This window comes from Mastomys coucha, unplaced genomic scaffold (genome assembly GCF_008632895.1).
Source record: "Mastomys coucha isolate ucsf_1 unplaced genomic scaffold, UCSF_Mcou_1 pScaffold21, whole genome shotgun sequence".
NCBI lineage: Eukaryota > Metazoa > Chordata > Mammalia > Rodentia > Muridae > Mastomys > Mastomys coucha.
Genome location: NW_022196904.1, coordinates 26,701,054 through 26,715,232, shown reverse-complemented (window position 1 = coordinate 26,715,232; position 14,179 = coordinate 26,701,054). Strand labels below are relative to the sequence as shown.

The 14,179-nt window shown below is 44.1% G+C and overlaps 1 protein-coding gene across 7 annotated transcripts in view; it reads left to right on the top strand.

Moving 5' to 3' along the window:
• Positions 1-8,636: 8,636 nt before the first annotated feature.
• Positions 8,637-14,179, top strand: part of Tdrd12 (tudor domain containing 12) — an 81,793-nt gene continuing 76,250 nt past the window's right edge. For 5 of the 7 annotated variants that reach the window (XM_031386207.1, XM_031386208.1, XM_031386209.1 and 2 more), the window contains exon 1: positions 8,638-8,848. In XM_031386207.1, the coding sequence (XP_031242067.1) occupies positions 8,825-8,848 (24 nt within the window). In that variant the 5' untranslated portion in view covers positions 8,638-8,824. Of the gene's footprint in view, positions 8,849-8,869; positions 9,056-14,179 lie in introns of those variants that run through there. The other 2 variants (XM_031386205.1, XM_031386203.1) reach the window with 2 other exon arrangements.

Below are 14,179 nucleotides of genomic sequence, written 5' to 3'. Positions count from 1 at the left end.
CGTTGCTGCAGAAGGAACCTAGTGTCCGCGTGTCTTCTTGCTGGCAAGACGACTGCGCGGGCTACAACTATGTAGACCAGAGATGGCTTCAAACTGATGTGATCTGTCTACTTTTGCTCCCTGAGTGACAGGACTAAAAGTGTACGCTACCATACTTGGCAGGACACAAATTCTGTGTGTTGAAGTGACCACTTTTCACCAAATGACTTGCTGTTCCTGCCAACACAATAAAGGCAAATATAGCATAAAGCTTATGCGTGTATTTTTTATTCTTAAGAATTTTGTGTATGTTTCTCTGTCTGCATGAGTTTATGTGCACTACTTGGAAGCCAGAAAAGAGCATTGGATGCCCTGGAACTGGAGTTAGTGAAGCAGACAGCCAAATTCAAGTCCTCTGCAAGAGCAGTAAGCACTCCAATGGCTAAACCACCTCTCTAGCCCTTTCTCTGTGTTACTTAATCCCCATTAAAGGAATAAAAGAGAGCAGTGCTTCTTAGCTTGTTTGTGCTTTTCCAGATATTTTGGCGATGTCTGAAAATACCTGTAGTCACCACTGAGGAGTGAACAGTGCCATCTAGTGGAGAATGCTGGTACAGTTAGATAGCCTGCAGTGTAGAGGAGAGTTAAGTCACTAACTCTAGTAAGGTCTGGTGCTACAGGTCTGTGATCCCAGCTACTTGGAAGGCTGGGACAGGACAGTCAAAAGTTCAAAGTCTGCCTACGTTACAAAGTGAGTTGAAGACCAAGAACCTGCCTCAAAATTTTAAAAGAAGGCTAAGGCAGATATGGTTTTGGCTTTTCAAGACAGAGTTTCTCTGTATAGCTTTGGCTGTCCTAGAACTCACTGCAGATCAGACTGGCCTCAAACTCAGAGAACCACCTGCTTCTGTTTCCCAAGTGCTGGCATTAAAGGCATCTGCCACACATACACACATGAAATGTATGTATTTTTTTGACTCTGTGTTTGTGTTTATGTCTCCCTATTGGTATATGTGCATATTACTGGTGTTGTGTTTTATAAAAAAGAAAAGGAGCCAAGGATGTTTGACAGAGCGAGGTATGGTGAGGTAGGAGGAGGTGCCTCTGTGGGACCATGCTGAGAGGCATCCTTCCCCTGAGGTACCAGCCACATGATGGGTATTGTATAGAATAGAATTTATTTAGGGCATGGGAAGGGGAGTTAAGAAGGGAGCGGAGGGAGAAAGAGAGAGAGAGAGAGAGAGAGAGAGAGAGAGAGAGAGAGAGAGAGAGAGAGAGAAAGGAGGGGGAGGAGGAGAAAGAGAAAGAAGAGAGGGGAGGGGAGGGAAAGAGGGGAGAGGAGGAGAGAGGAGAGGAGAGGAGAAGAGAAGAGAGGAGAGGGAAGGCTGGCCAGCTAGGAACATGTGGAGAGAGGGGGGGTAGGGGGATAAACATTGAGGGAAAAGGGGCAGAGAGAAAGAGATCAAGGAGAAGCCAACAGCCCCTTTTAGAGTAAGCCAGACATTATCTGGCTATTGCCAGGTAACTGTGGGGCAGAGCCTAGAAGGAATGCTAATAAGTGGAGTTCCCCACAGACCCAGAAGAGGGTATTGGATTCCCAATTGGAGTTTTTGGAGGTTGTGAGCCACTGGGAACTGAATTCAGGTCTCCTGGAAGCACTCTTAACTGCTGAGCCATCTCTCTGGTCCCAAATCTAGCATATATATTCCCTGGTGATCTTAAGAGATGTCTAAAACAATAATGACTAGCTTTTCATAGAAAAGATACAATAATATAGGCATGGCTGTTTCTTGAGAGAGGAACTCCCTGTGTGACTCAGATTGGCTTTGAACTCCCAGACTGCATAGGGTCTCCTGCCTCTGCCACTTGAGATCTGGAATTACAAGAGCACACATCATATCTCGAGGCCTCTTGTTTTGACATATAGTACTGTATAGTCCAGGCTGGCCTTGGAGTTGCTATGTAGCCAAGGATGGCCTTGAATTTCTGGTCCTCTTGCCTCAACCTGTTGAGTTCTGGGATTACAGGTTTGTGTCATTGCTTGCTGAACTCATTGCTGATGGTTTTAGTCTGAATGAAATTTGTCTCCCCCAAGGAGTCATTCTGAGAAACTTCTATGACTTCCCACCTGCAGTAAGAGCCTCTTCCAGCAGCACCAATAACAGCTGTCTTCACACTCTGAAAAGTTGCTTTAGAGTTCAGATCCAGTTCATTACTTTTATCATTTGTAGTCTTTTTTATTTTTAAATTCTTACAGAGATCTACCCGCCTCTTCCACTAGAGTGCTGGAATTAAAAGCATGCCACACCAAGCCAGCCAGGCCTCATTTGGTATTTCTTACCCAATAGACTGCCTGGGTCTCTCTCTCTCTGGTAGAATCTAGGCAGGTGCTCTACCACTGAGTTACATCGCCAGCCCCCTTTTAGTTTTTCTTTATAAAAGTTTTCCAGACAGAGTTTCATTTGGTAGCCCTGGCTGGTCTGGAACTCACTATGTAGTCCAGACTAGCTTCAAAAGCAGGAGAGCTGCCTGCCTCTGACTCTCAACTATTGAGACTAAATGAATGTACCATTAGGCCCAACAACAACAATAAAATTTTGTGTGTGTGTGTGTTTGTGTGTGTGTGCATGTGTGTGTGTGTACTCAAGTCTGCCAAGTCCACAGATTGATGTGAGGGCATCTTCTTCAGTCACTCTTCATTTTACTTTTTGACACAGAGTCTCTCACTGAACCTGTACTGCTCACTGTGACTAGGCTGAGAAGCAAGCTCCAGAGATCTGCCTGTCTCTACCTCCCAAGCACTGGTAGTATAGGCACTCCCCACCACATCCAGCTTTTTACACTGGTGCTGGGGATCCAAACTCAAGTACTTGTGGCACTGAGACATACTTCATTCTAGGACAGGAGTCATAAAATTGTTTGGGTTGGACATGAACTCACTCTGTAGCCCAGGCTGATCTTGTGATCATCCTGCCCCAGCCTCTTGAATAGCTGAGGTTACAGTGCTTTGCCATCAAGCCCAGTTTGGTACCCATGCATCAGTGTGGTTGATAAGCTCATGGATAAGGATTGGGGAGATGGCTCAGAGGTAAAGCATTTGCTGTACAACCATGAGGACCTGAGTTCATATCCCTAACACCCCTGTAAAATTAGACATGTTGGTCTCCTGTAAACCCCGGTGCAGGAAAGTTTAAGCAGGCAAATCCTGGAAATCTGTTTAATACCAGCCATTGAGGCCAAAGCAGTAAGCACTAAGTCCATTGAGAGACCCTGTCTCATAAAGTAAAGTAGATTAGCCCCAGCTCTGCTTTGCCATTTGAGATTAGCTCCATCTCCAGCCTTCACTGGAGAAATGTTATTGCAGAAACCCATACCAGGCCAAAGAGCAGAGACCAAGACATGATGTCGAGAGCTTGTCACAAACAGGATGTTTACAACACCAAGGCTCTAACACTGCGCAAGAGGGGCAGAAAGAGCCAAGCGTCAAAGGATGTGCAGCAAAACGACGTGTTCTGGACTTGACATCAGGATCACATTCACGAACTCACTATAACTGTGATAATCTGCACCCGGCAGCATCTTATCATGGGTGGGGCGGGGCCCTTCTGGAGGGACTATCAGCAGTCAAAGGTTGCTGGGTGATGTGGTGCCATTATTGTCAGTGGTATAGCATACTCCAGTAAATAACCACTTGCCCACACTCATGTGGGTGACTCTAAGTAAACTCAGTGGATCACACACCCAAGAGAGGGACTTCCCGGGAAGAGGGAGTGCAGGGGAAGAGGGAGAGGGATGAGAGGGGAAGGAGTGTTAGGGCTACTAAAACTCATTGTATACAATGTGCTGGTGAATCTGGGTTGTCAACTGGGAAAAGGGAACCTCTACTAAGGAATTGCCCCTGTCACATTGGCCTATGGGCACATTGGTGGGTTCTCTTGATTGCTCCTTGATGGATGAAGGCCCAGCCCACTTTTGTCAGTGCTTGTTGCCTTCTCCCCTACCCCCCACCCCCACCCCCTTTCAGGTCAGCCACGGACTCTGGCAGCCTGCTTAGAGGCGGCCACCTGCGGAGCTAAAACAATAGCCCTCTACAGACTGATAGTTCTCCTTTGAAGAGGAGCTGCCTGGAAGTCACACCTAGTTATGAACCTGCCTGGGGACTTTGAGTTGCTGGAGACTTTGGCGTCTAATGTCTGCTGCAGTGTTTATGTTATGCATATATCTTGTACTTGGAGATTCAGTTTCAGTTTTCCCTGTGCCTATATATTCTCAAAATATTCCTAAGTAAAGTGAAGCCTTGATACGAACGATACTTGGCCTCTGTGTTCTCTTGTTTCTCGACCCATTATTTTCCAGGTCCTTTTAAACCTCCGCATAAGGGAACCCAGGTTCGTGGAGCTGAGGGAGGGCTCCACTCAAGTGCTATCTGGAACACCTGGTCTTGGGCTTTAGAAGGAATTAGGTGAGCAGGCAGGGGAAGCAATCCACTGTGGTGTGGTCTGCCATGGTCTGTGCTTCCATTCCTGAGTTCAGTTCCTGCCTTGATTTCCATCAGTGATGAACTGTGTGACCCCGTGAGCCAAATAAACCCTCTCCTCTTCTCCCTTAAGTTGCTTTGGACCACGTTGTTTATCATAGTAAAGGAAAGAAAAGTAGAAATACATGTAAATACATGCATATATAGTCAAATAACAAAAGATATGGAAAACAGCAAGAGGAAGACATCCCAGTGTCAACCTCCGACTCTCTCTCTCTCACACACACAGAGAGAGAGAGAGAGAGAGAGAGAGAGAGAGAGAGAGAGAGAGAGAGAGAGAGAGAGAGAGAGAGAGAGCCAAGTGATTATATGGTAATTATACAATTATACCTATAATTTCACAACTTGAGAGACTCAGTCAGGAAGGATGCTGAATTTGAGGCTAGCTTAAGGTTAGCTTGGTCTACACAGTAATTTCAGAACCTGACTGGAATGGAAAGTGAGAGCCTGCCCTGATGACAAATAAATAACACACAAATAAAATAACCAAGTTTTAATAAACAAAAAGAACTAAGTTACAAACGACCAAAATCAGTATCAGGATACCTGGACAACATATGTGAAATACTGACTGGGGGAGGTTTTATACTTAATAATAATAATTCTGTATCAGTCTCATGTAAAAGCTGTAGAAATAATCATTTATATGTGTGTGGGCTCTGAAGATCCTCTATCTCTGAGAAAAAGTCATGAATAGAAATTCCATAGACAAAAATTCCATAGACTGATGGATTAATTAAATAAAAGTTCTTTTAATAAAACATTTATACTTTTGTGTGTATGTGTTTATGTTTACCTGTGTGTGTTGCTGGTACACACAGAGGGCAGAACGGGGCTTTGGTCCCTTGCTGCTATAGTTGCTGGTGCCTGTGAACATCCTGATATGGATGCTGGGATCCTAACTGGGCTACTCTAAGAGAGCGGTAAGTATTCTTCACCACCAATCCAGCCATCCAACCCAACATGTAAGCTGTTAAAATGGCAGCATACAGTAGAAACCCCGATGACCAGTGTAGAAATCAATTAAATATCAGCACTATGTTTGAACAGTTACATATGGCTAGAAAAGACTTCCAATGTTTAAAAGAACTTAAAGCATTAGTTTGGTTTTTTTTTTAAAAATTCAGATTTTTCATGTAAAACTCATAAAAATCTATATTTTTCATAAATAGAAATGTCTACGGAAGGAATAGGAAAGAATATGAGAGGAGAGATTTGATAGTTCCATAAAATGTTTATGTTATACAGAACAGAAAATTACCTATGGATGGTATGATACAGGCACCACTGTATTAAAGTTAATTAATTGAAAAAAAATATTTTTTTTTTTTACAAAGCACATATCTTGGTAAAACAACAACAACAATAACAACAACAAAAAACAATAATGATCCAAATTCTTTCTTCTTGCCCACTTAATTCTCCAAAACAACGATTCTGTGACTATTCATTAATAAATTCCTAGGTCATAAGCTTTGGCTTTTTTTGTTTTGTTGTTTTGGTTTGGTTTGGTTTGATTTTTTGGTTTTTCGAGACAGGTTTTCTCTGTGTAGCCCTGGCTGACCTGGAACTCACTCTGTAGACCAGGCTGGCCTTGAACTCAGAAATCCGCCTGCCTCTGCCTCCCAAGTGCTGGGCTAAAGGTGTGCGCCACCACCACCCAGCTGACTTGTTCTTATTATCCCTTTTATTCTAACCTGACTTCAGCTACATGGCTGGTTTCCTCTCCTTGTCTTCTTACATCTTTCTCCTCCTCAGAGTTCCTGGGACAAATCTTCCTTTATTCTAACCTGAGTTAGTAGGTGTGGCTGGTTTACAGCCTTCTCACAGTTCCAGCAAATCCCTTGCACCTCTCACTATTTCCCGGATGTCTCCCAGGACCTCTCACCTCCTATTTTCTGGCCTAGAACCTACATAGGTAATGTAGGTTAGCCTTGTACTTATCCTCCTGCCTCAGCCTCTGGAGTGTCAGGATTACAGAAGTGATTCTTCATATACAATTTAGTAGTCTTGACCATTCAGAATCATTCTAGTTTCCATAAGCTATGTGGAAAAAAAATTATAAAGTGCAATCCTATAGCGTGGGACCTAGCCAAAGAAGAAAATGGTTTTCCTACACTACAGAGAGGTTTTTTCTCCCACCTTCTTTCCTGAGCCTTTAAAAACATATTTGCAGGTCCTTCTGAAATCAACCACGTGTGTGGTATTTTGCTTTTGAAGACAAGTTCTTCTTATTGTAGTCCAGGCTGACCTCAAGCCAGCAACCCCGCCTCATGCTTCTCCTGCTGGAATTGTGGCTGTAAGCCACCCTACCCCCTCAGGCTTATTTGTGTGGGTGCACTTGTTCCTGTGGGTCTAAAATCTTGGTGACATCCCTCAGGAGACATTCACCTTGGTCGTGTACATATGGATGCTCATGTGCAATGTGGACACACATAATTAATTCAACACAAGGTTGACAGAGAGCAGTCTCTCTGTTGGACTCCCTTGAGAAAGGGTCTCTCACTGAAGGTCACCTTTTGAGTAGGTTGGCTAGCTGGTGAGCTCCTAGGAACCCCTGTCTCTTTACCTGAATTCTGGGATTTTAGGCAACTATAATCATGCCTAACTTTTTATATGGGTGCTGAGGATTTGAGCTCAGGTCCCCACGTTTGCATGGCGAGTCTTCTCGCTCACTGAACTCTCTGCCTATTCACACTCCCCGCCCCCTTTTTTGTCTTTTTACCCTCCCGATGCTTATGACCAGGCTTGCTGGTCATCAAGTCCCAGGGATCTGCCTGTTTCTTCCTTTCTGGCACTGAGACTGACTGCACCATCAAACTTAGTTTTTTAAAAATGAGATCAAACTCACATCTTCATATGTATATGGCAACAAGGGCTTTGCCCATTGAACCATCTCCCCAACATCAAGCTTACTTTTAAAACCAGATGCTGTGTCCACATTGTTTCCTAAACACATGATCCCTGCCTTCCCTCCTATTTCCACACTCCTTGAAACCGGCAAGCTCTTTGTCGCCATGGTGATTCCCTTACCGGAAGATGAATACAATTGAATATGAACTCAAGCAATTTTTTTTTCCAAAATTCAACCATCAAAGAATTCTTTTTTTTTTTTTTTTTTTCCGAGACAGGGTTTCTCTGAATAGCCCTGGCTGTCCTGGAATTCACGCTTTGACTAGGCTGGCCTTGAACTCAGAAATCCACCTGTTAGCCGGGAGGTAGTGGCACATGCCTTTAATCCTAGCACTTGGGAGAGAGAGACAGGCAGATTTCTGAGTTCAAGGTCAGCCTGGTCTACAGAGTGAGTTCCAGGACAGCCAAGGCTATACAGAGAAACCCTTTCTCGAAAAACCATAAAAAGAAAAAAAAAGAAAGAAATCTGCCTGTCTCTGCCTCCCAAATGCTGGGATTAAAGGCTTGCGCCACCCCTGCCCAGCCATCAGAGAATTCTTTTGTAAAATCATTTGGGTTGGTAGAGTCATGGTTCCTTTAATTTTAACAGACTATTATTTCACTTCTTGTTTGTTGCTGATTTGCAAGAAGGCACTGATAACTAACCCTCCCCATGCTTCTGTGTCCTTCGTTTCAGTGTAATCACATGTAACTTAGAACCACTATGTCTCAGGATACAAGATCAGAAAATAGGAGTTTAAAAACTTCTATGCAGTCACAATAAAGTATAGGTGTGAGTAGAACCTGGCTCAGGAGGTGGGGCCTTTTCCAGAATGTGGTCAGATAGAAATGATGCCAGGAAGACACAAGATCTGGGTGGCTGATTAGAACACTCAGTAATGGCTGCACGTCAAAGTCAGGTATTGATATAGGAGAGACCCAACATAAGTGCTGTGATGGAGGATGCAAGCTGGCCCAAGGGGAGCGGAGAGCAAGGTTTCCTGCCAGGCAATACTGCTAAAGACTTGGCTTGCATGCAGTCACTCCATCCTGGAGGGACAAGTGAAACCCCATACAGGTTGCATTGGGGGAGAGGGACCATGCATCCTTCCTAGCCCTGTAGTTCACCGCCCAGCCTGAGGGTGGCGCCGTGGGCAGCCAGGCCGTTATCTAGGCCGTTGGTGCGCAGGTGCTTTCTAGCCCTCTGGAACCCTGTGCGCAGGCGTGGGGTGAGCACGGGCCGTTAAGAGTGCGTGCGTGCGTGGGGCTTACGAAGGCTGTCTGTGCAGAAGCTCCCAGGCCAGGTTGAAGCATCTTTGTTGGTAGTGGTGAGTGACGCTCACTCTCCGTGTGCTGTCTGCTCGTCTGTGCAGTGTGAGCTCCTCTGTGTGAGAAGGGCCAGGAAGCCTCTGCAGGATGCTCGAGGTCCTGGTGCTGAAGGTGAGGAGTGCCTGAGGCCTTCCTCGAGGAGCTTCCCCACGTGCGGCTGCCATTTTGGAGCCCCAAAGCTTGGGTGCCGTAGGCTTGCTTTGAGATAAACGAGTGACGCAGTTGCACACCCTGGTTGCAGATGCAGTGGCAAATGCTAATATACTTCAGATATTCAGTATATGAACTGGGCTCAGTGGAGCGTGCAGGAAAATCACAGTGAGTTCCGGGCCAGCCTGGGCTACATAGTAAGACCCTATCTAACAAACACCACCTCCCCAAATTAAGTATTCATTAGTTAACCGATCAGTTACAATTAAATTTATTCTGTAAACTTAGGCCTTGTAACCTTGGTATGGTCTCTTATTTTAAAATTTATTTGTGTGTGTTATTATCCCTGTGGGAGTGCCAGTCACGTGGTGCATGTGTAGAGGTTGGAGGGCAACTGACCTGAGGATAGAGCTCGGGTAGTCAGGCCTGTTGGCAATCACCTTTTACTGAATCCTCCTACTGGTCCCGCTTTTTTTAGTAAATGGATTTAATTTTAGCAGCTTAACTCTGTAGCCCTAGCTTGCTTGGTACTCTATGTAGACCAAGATGGCCTTGAACTTACAGAGATCAACATGCCTTTTTGCCTCTCCAGTGCTGGGATCAAAGTTGTGCACTACTGTACCCAGCATGTCAAGCATCATTTAAAATTTTATTTTTTATTTTCTTTTAGTGTGTCATGTGTGCACATGAGTGCAGGAAACCTCTGGGCTGGAGTTCCAGGCAGTTGTGAGTCCCCTCCGCACCCCCCCCCACCCCCAAGTAGGTGCTAGCAACTGATGAAAATGAAATTCGTGGCCTCTGCCAGCGCAACCAGTCACTTACTCTTAACCACAGAGCAGTCTCTACAATCCATCAAGCATTTTCATGTGATTATTGGTCACCTATATTAGCTTCACTGGAAAAAAAAAATACCACCTCAGGGCCTCAGTTTGGTTTTTTTGAGCTGTTTGGATTTATGGTATGGTTGTTGAGTCTACAAGTCCTCTTTACATTCTGAATTTTCAGTTCTTTACCTGAAAAGTGTGATTCCGCTGCAGGCTTTACAGCAGGCAGGGAAAAGACATCAGGGTGAGGTAAGCGTGAGACTTGGCTCAGCTTGATGATATTGTAATCAATGCTGGCCCATATCATTTAGCCATGTTTAAACAGAGCACAGTTCTGAGGGTGGAGGGAAGTATTCAGATTACAATTAACTCAGTCTGAAGACTCCCAACAATTTAAGACATGTTTAAGATATTGAGATTCTTTGCAAACTGCACCTGGTTTCTTTCACAAGAATGAGTACTGTTGGCTCAGAGATAGTGCCCAAGATTTAGGGTCTAGGGAGTTAGACAGAGGTCAACATAACACCCGTTGGTGTTAGGGTTAGCCTGGCACAGAGATAACACGGAAGTCACTTAGGCTATTTAAAGCATAAGTGACATCATAAAAATAGGTTTATGGTCTAAAAGCAATGCTCAAGATTTAGAGGAAAGATCTGGGATGTATAAATATGAATTCTGGGGGATGCGGGCAGAGCTTGTCTCATCGAACAGCAAAGGGTCACCAGGTTGTAAACCTTCATCACTCCTGCCATCCCTCGAGGTGCAGCTATGCACCTCGTCCCATTGAATAGGTAAGCTGTGTGCTTAACCTTCTGGCTTCTCCACTGCTTATCTGTGTGCACAAGACCTTTTCCCCCTCTACAGAGAAGTGATTTTTTTCCCCATTCTGTGATGTGCTGGTTACTTATAGTTGACACAGCCTAGTATTGATCATCTAGAAAGAGCATCTCAATTAGGAATCACCTAGATCAAGCTGGCCTGTCCACTGTGTGTGGGGTTGTTTTGATTGCTAATTGATGTGAGAAGACACACCCCATTGAGGGCCTTGGCCTTCCTCGGGCCTGCATCCTGGATTGTATAATTGGAATAGCTAGCTGAGCACAAGCAAGGATCCAGGTGCTCTCAGCCTAGGAGACGCACTCCTTCCAGTTCTAGCCTTGGCCTCACTTCCCTGCAGTAATGGACTACAACTTGGAACTGTAAGCCTGTTCCTCCCTTGCTGTGTTTTTGATCACAGCCACAGAAAGGAGACTAGGACGCATGGCTGACTGTTACATTCATAGACTCTCTGGAGTCATAGGATACAATTATGATCAGTTTAGTAGTTTCCATTTCATTTTGTTGCTATGCCTGTCATTCCCAAGCAGCCAACACCAAATATAATGGAAGGCTTTTGTATTGTTTGCTTCTAAGAGTTTTATAGTCATACATCTCACAATTAGCTATGATACCTTTGAGCTAGTTTTCTTTGTTTTTTTTTTATTTTTTATTTTTACTGCATTCATGTTTATTAGGAGGAAGCACGTGCTGTGGTATACCTGTGAAAGTTGCAGAGTTAATTCTCACATGTTTCCATGGGTTTCAGAGACTGAGCTCAAGTTGCCAGGCTTCCCCAGCAAGTGAGCCATCCTGCCAGCCCCTGGAATTAATTTTTCTGTATGGTGCTAGTTCATTCTTTGGCATGAAGTACTCAGTTTCCTACTAACAGACTTGGACAGACAATCATTTCCCCTAGAATGACTTTGCTACCTTTGTCAGCTATTACGAGCCACATTGTAAAAGAGGTGGCCCTGGGACTTTCATCCTTCTGGGCTGTGGCTGGATTACAATAGCACCACACTGCTATAGTAGTTTTCTAGTAAGTTTTGAAATCAGGTATGAGTTCCTCTAGCTAGTTTTGTTTTGATGCAGACTGGCCTCTGTCTTCTTCAGGAGCCTGATCCTCCCCTCCATCTCAGGAGGGGTAGGATTACAGGCATGCACTACCACCGTATTATGTATTGCTGTATTATGTAGAGCTGAGGCTTGAACCTACGACTCCATATACAGCTAGGCAAGCTGCCAATGACCAGCTTTGGCATCTAGGTGATGGGTAAACTGAGGCAGGCAGCCGTTGGGGGTCAGTGTTTAAAGCTGTTGATGGATGGATTCAAATACCTACAGGTGCTGCTGCCTAAGACAGTCAGCAGTTAGAGAAGCTACTCAGCAGACTTTTTTTTGTTTTTTGGGTTTTTTTTTGTTTTTTTTGAGACAGGGTTTCTCTATGTAGCCTTGGCTGTCCTGGAGCTCACTTTGTAGACCAGGCTGGCCTCGAACTCAGAAATCCGCCAGCCTCTGCCTCCCAAGTGCTAGGATTAAAGGCGTGCGCCACCACCACCCGGCTTAGACTTTTATCTGAGGGAACAAAATTTAATTTACTGGGGCTGGCACTCCCGTGGTAAGTGGAAAAACTATGAACTCTTTTATCTTTTTTTTTTTTTAAAGATTTATTTATTATTATATGTAAGTACACTGTAGCTGTCTTCAGACACCCCAGAAGAGGGCATCACATCTCATTACGGATGGTTGTGAGCCACCATGTGGTTGCTGGGATTTGAACTCATGACCTTCAGAAGAGCAATCGGTGCTCTTACCCACTGAGCCATCTCACCAGCCCAACTCTTTTATCTTTTAACTCCTTGGGGCAAGAAAGAGAAGGATAGAGAATTCACACATACACACACACATACATACAAACATACATACACACACACACACATACATATATATATATGTATATATATGTATGCATACAAACAGAAACACACATTCACACATAGAATGGTTAGAGCAAAGTTCCAGTAAGCAAGTTTCAAGCATTTTATACATACATACTTAAATGCACACAATTGGTGGATGGAGCAATCTTCAAGACACACCCAGACAAGCTTTACATATATACATCCATACACACAGTTGATGGATGGAATAGACAATGTTCCAGCCCTCATTTGTACAAACCTTACACATATACATACATATATGTGTATGATGGAAAAATGTTCCAGCACATTCTCACACAAACCTTGCACATATATACACATACACATAGTTGTTGGGTGGAAGGACTAATGTTCCAACCCACCATACACACAAACCTTACACATACACATAGTTGATTGATGATCTGACCCTTATCCTTTACTCTTTCTTCCATAACTTATATATACCAGCAAAATCTTTCAAGCAGTATAAAATTACAATGTGATTACATTTTAGTTTTCTTCTAGTGGATGGTTATGAAAAAGCAATGTGTTTTCCAATACCTTATAAAGTAATTTTATAAGAATCTTTATAAGTGGAAAAGAAAAAAAAAAGAATCTTAAAAGAATCACAAATCAAGCCAGGCAGTGGTGGTGCACGCCTTTAATCCCAGCACTTGAGAGGCAGAGGCAGGTGGATTTCTGAGTTTGAGGCCAGCCTGGTCTACAGAGTGAGTTCCAGGACAGCCAGGGCTACACAGAGAAACCCTGTCTTGGGGGCGGGGGGAAGAATCACAAATTTAAAATTTTTTATAAAAATCAGCCATATGTATCTTAAATCTCAGAATGCATATTTACTCATCAGCAATTCTTATTGAATAATATCAGGAAGCTAAGGGCAAAAATGGATATAATAAATAATTATCACCAGTCCAGTCTCAGTGAGAATCATGTAAGCCAGTGCTGCCCTTGTTCTTGTTCCCTGACCATGAAGGACCTAGTTTAACTAGTGTGCCTTTCTGAACTTCATATTGTTCCCTAAGATTTTCTACATCAGAGCCAGTAGTAAAAAACATCTCAACCTAGCTTCACTAACAATTTTATTTTTCCAAATGTTTTCTTTCTTTTTGTTTTTGTTTTTGTTTTTTGTTTTTTTTCGAGACAGGGTTTCTCTGTGTAGCCTTGGCTGTCCTGGAACTTACTCTGTAGACCAGGCTGGCCTCGAACTCAGAAATCTGCCTGCCTCTGCCTCCCAAGTGCTGGGTTTAAAGGTGTATGCCACCACCGCCCGGCTTTCCAAATGTTTTCTAAGGGTGGTAGTCATTGCCAGACAGTCTGCATCTGTAAATTCTTTCCTAGGGTGGTGATTAGATCATTAATCTGCTCCAGCAGCAATGCCTGAAAGAGATCAAGCACTATTATTGTGAGTGCCAGAGATACTGCCCAGTGAGGGGCTGGAAGCCCCCTTAGAGTTTTCCTATAATTATTAGATTAAGAGGGATGTGAGGGCAGCAAGCAGAGCAGAACTCTATAACAGCATAAAATCCTCAGGACACTTGGTCTTCAGGGCTGTGCCACCCCAAGGCTCCCTCATGTGGCTGTGGTAAACCATGGGCTGCATTCCATAAGTTAAAAAGCCATTTATCAGGCGGTGGTGGTGCATGCCTTTAATCCCAGCACTTGGGAGGCAGAGGCAGTCGGATTTCTGAGTTCGAGACCAGCCTGGT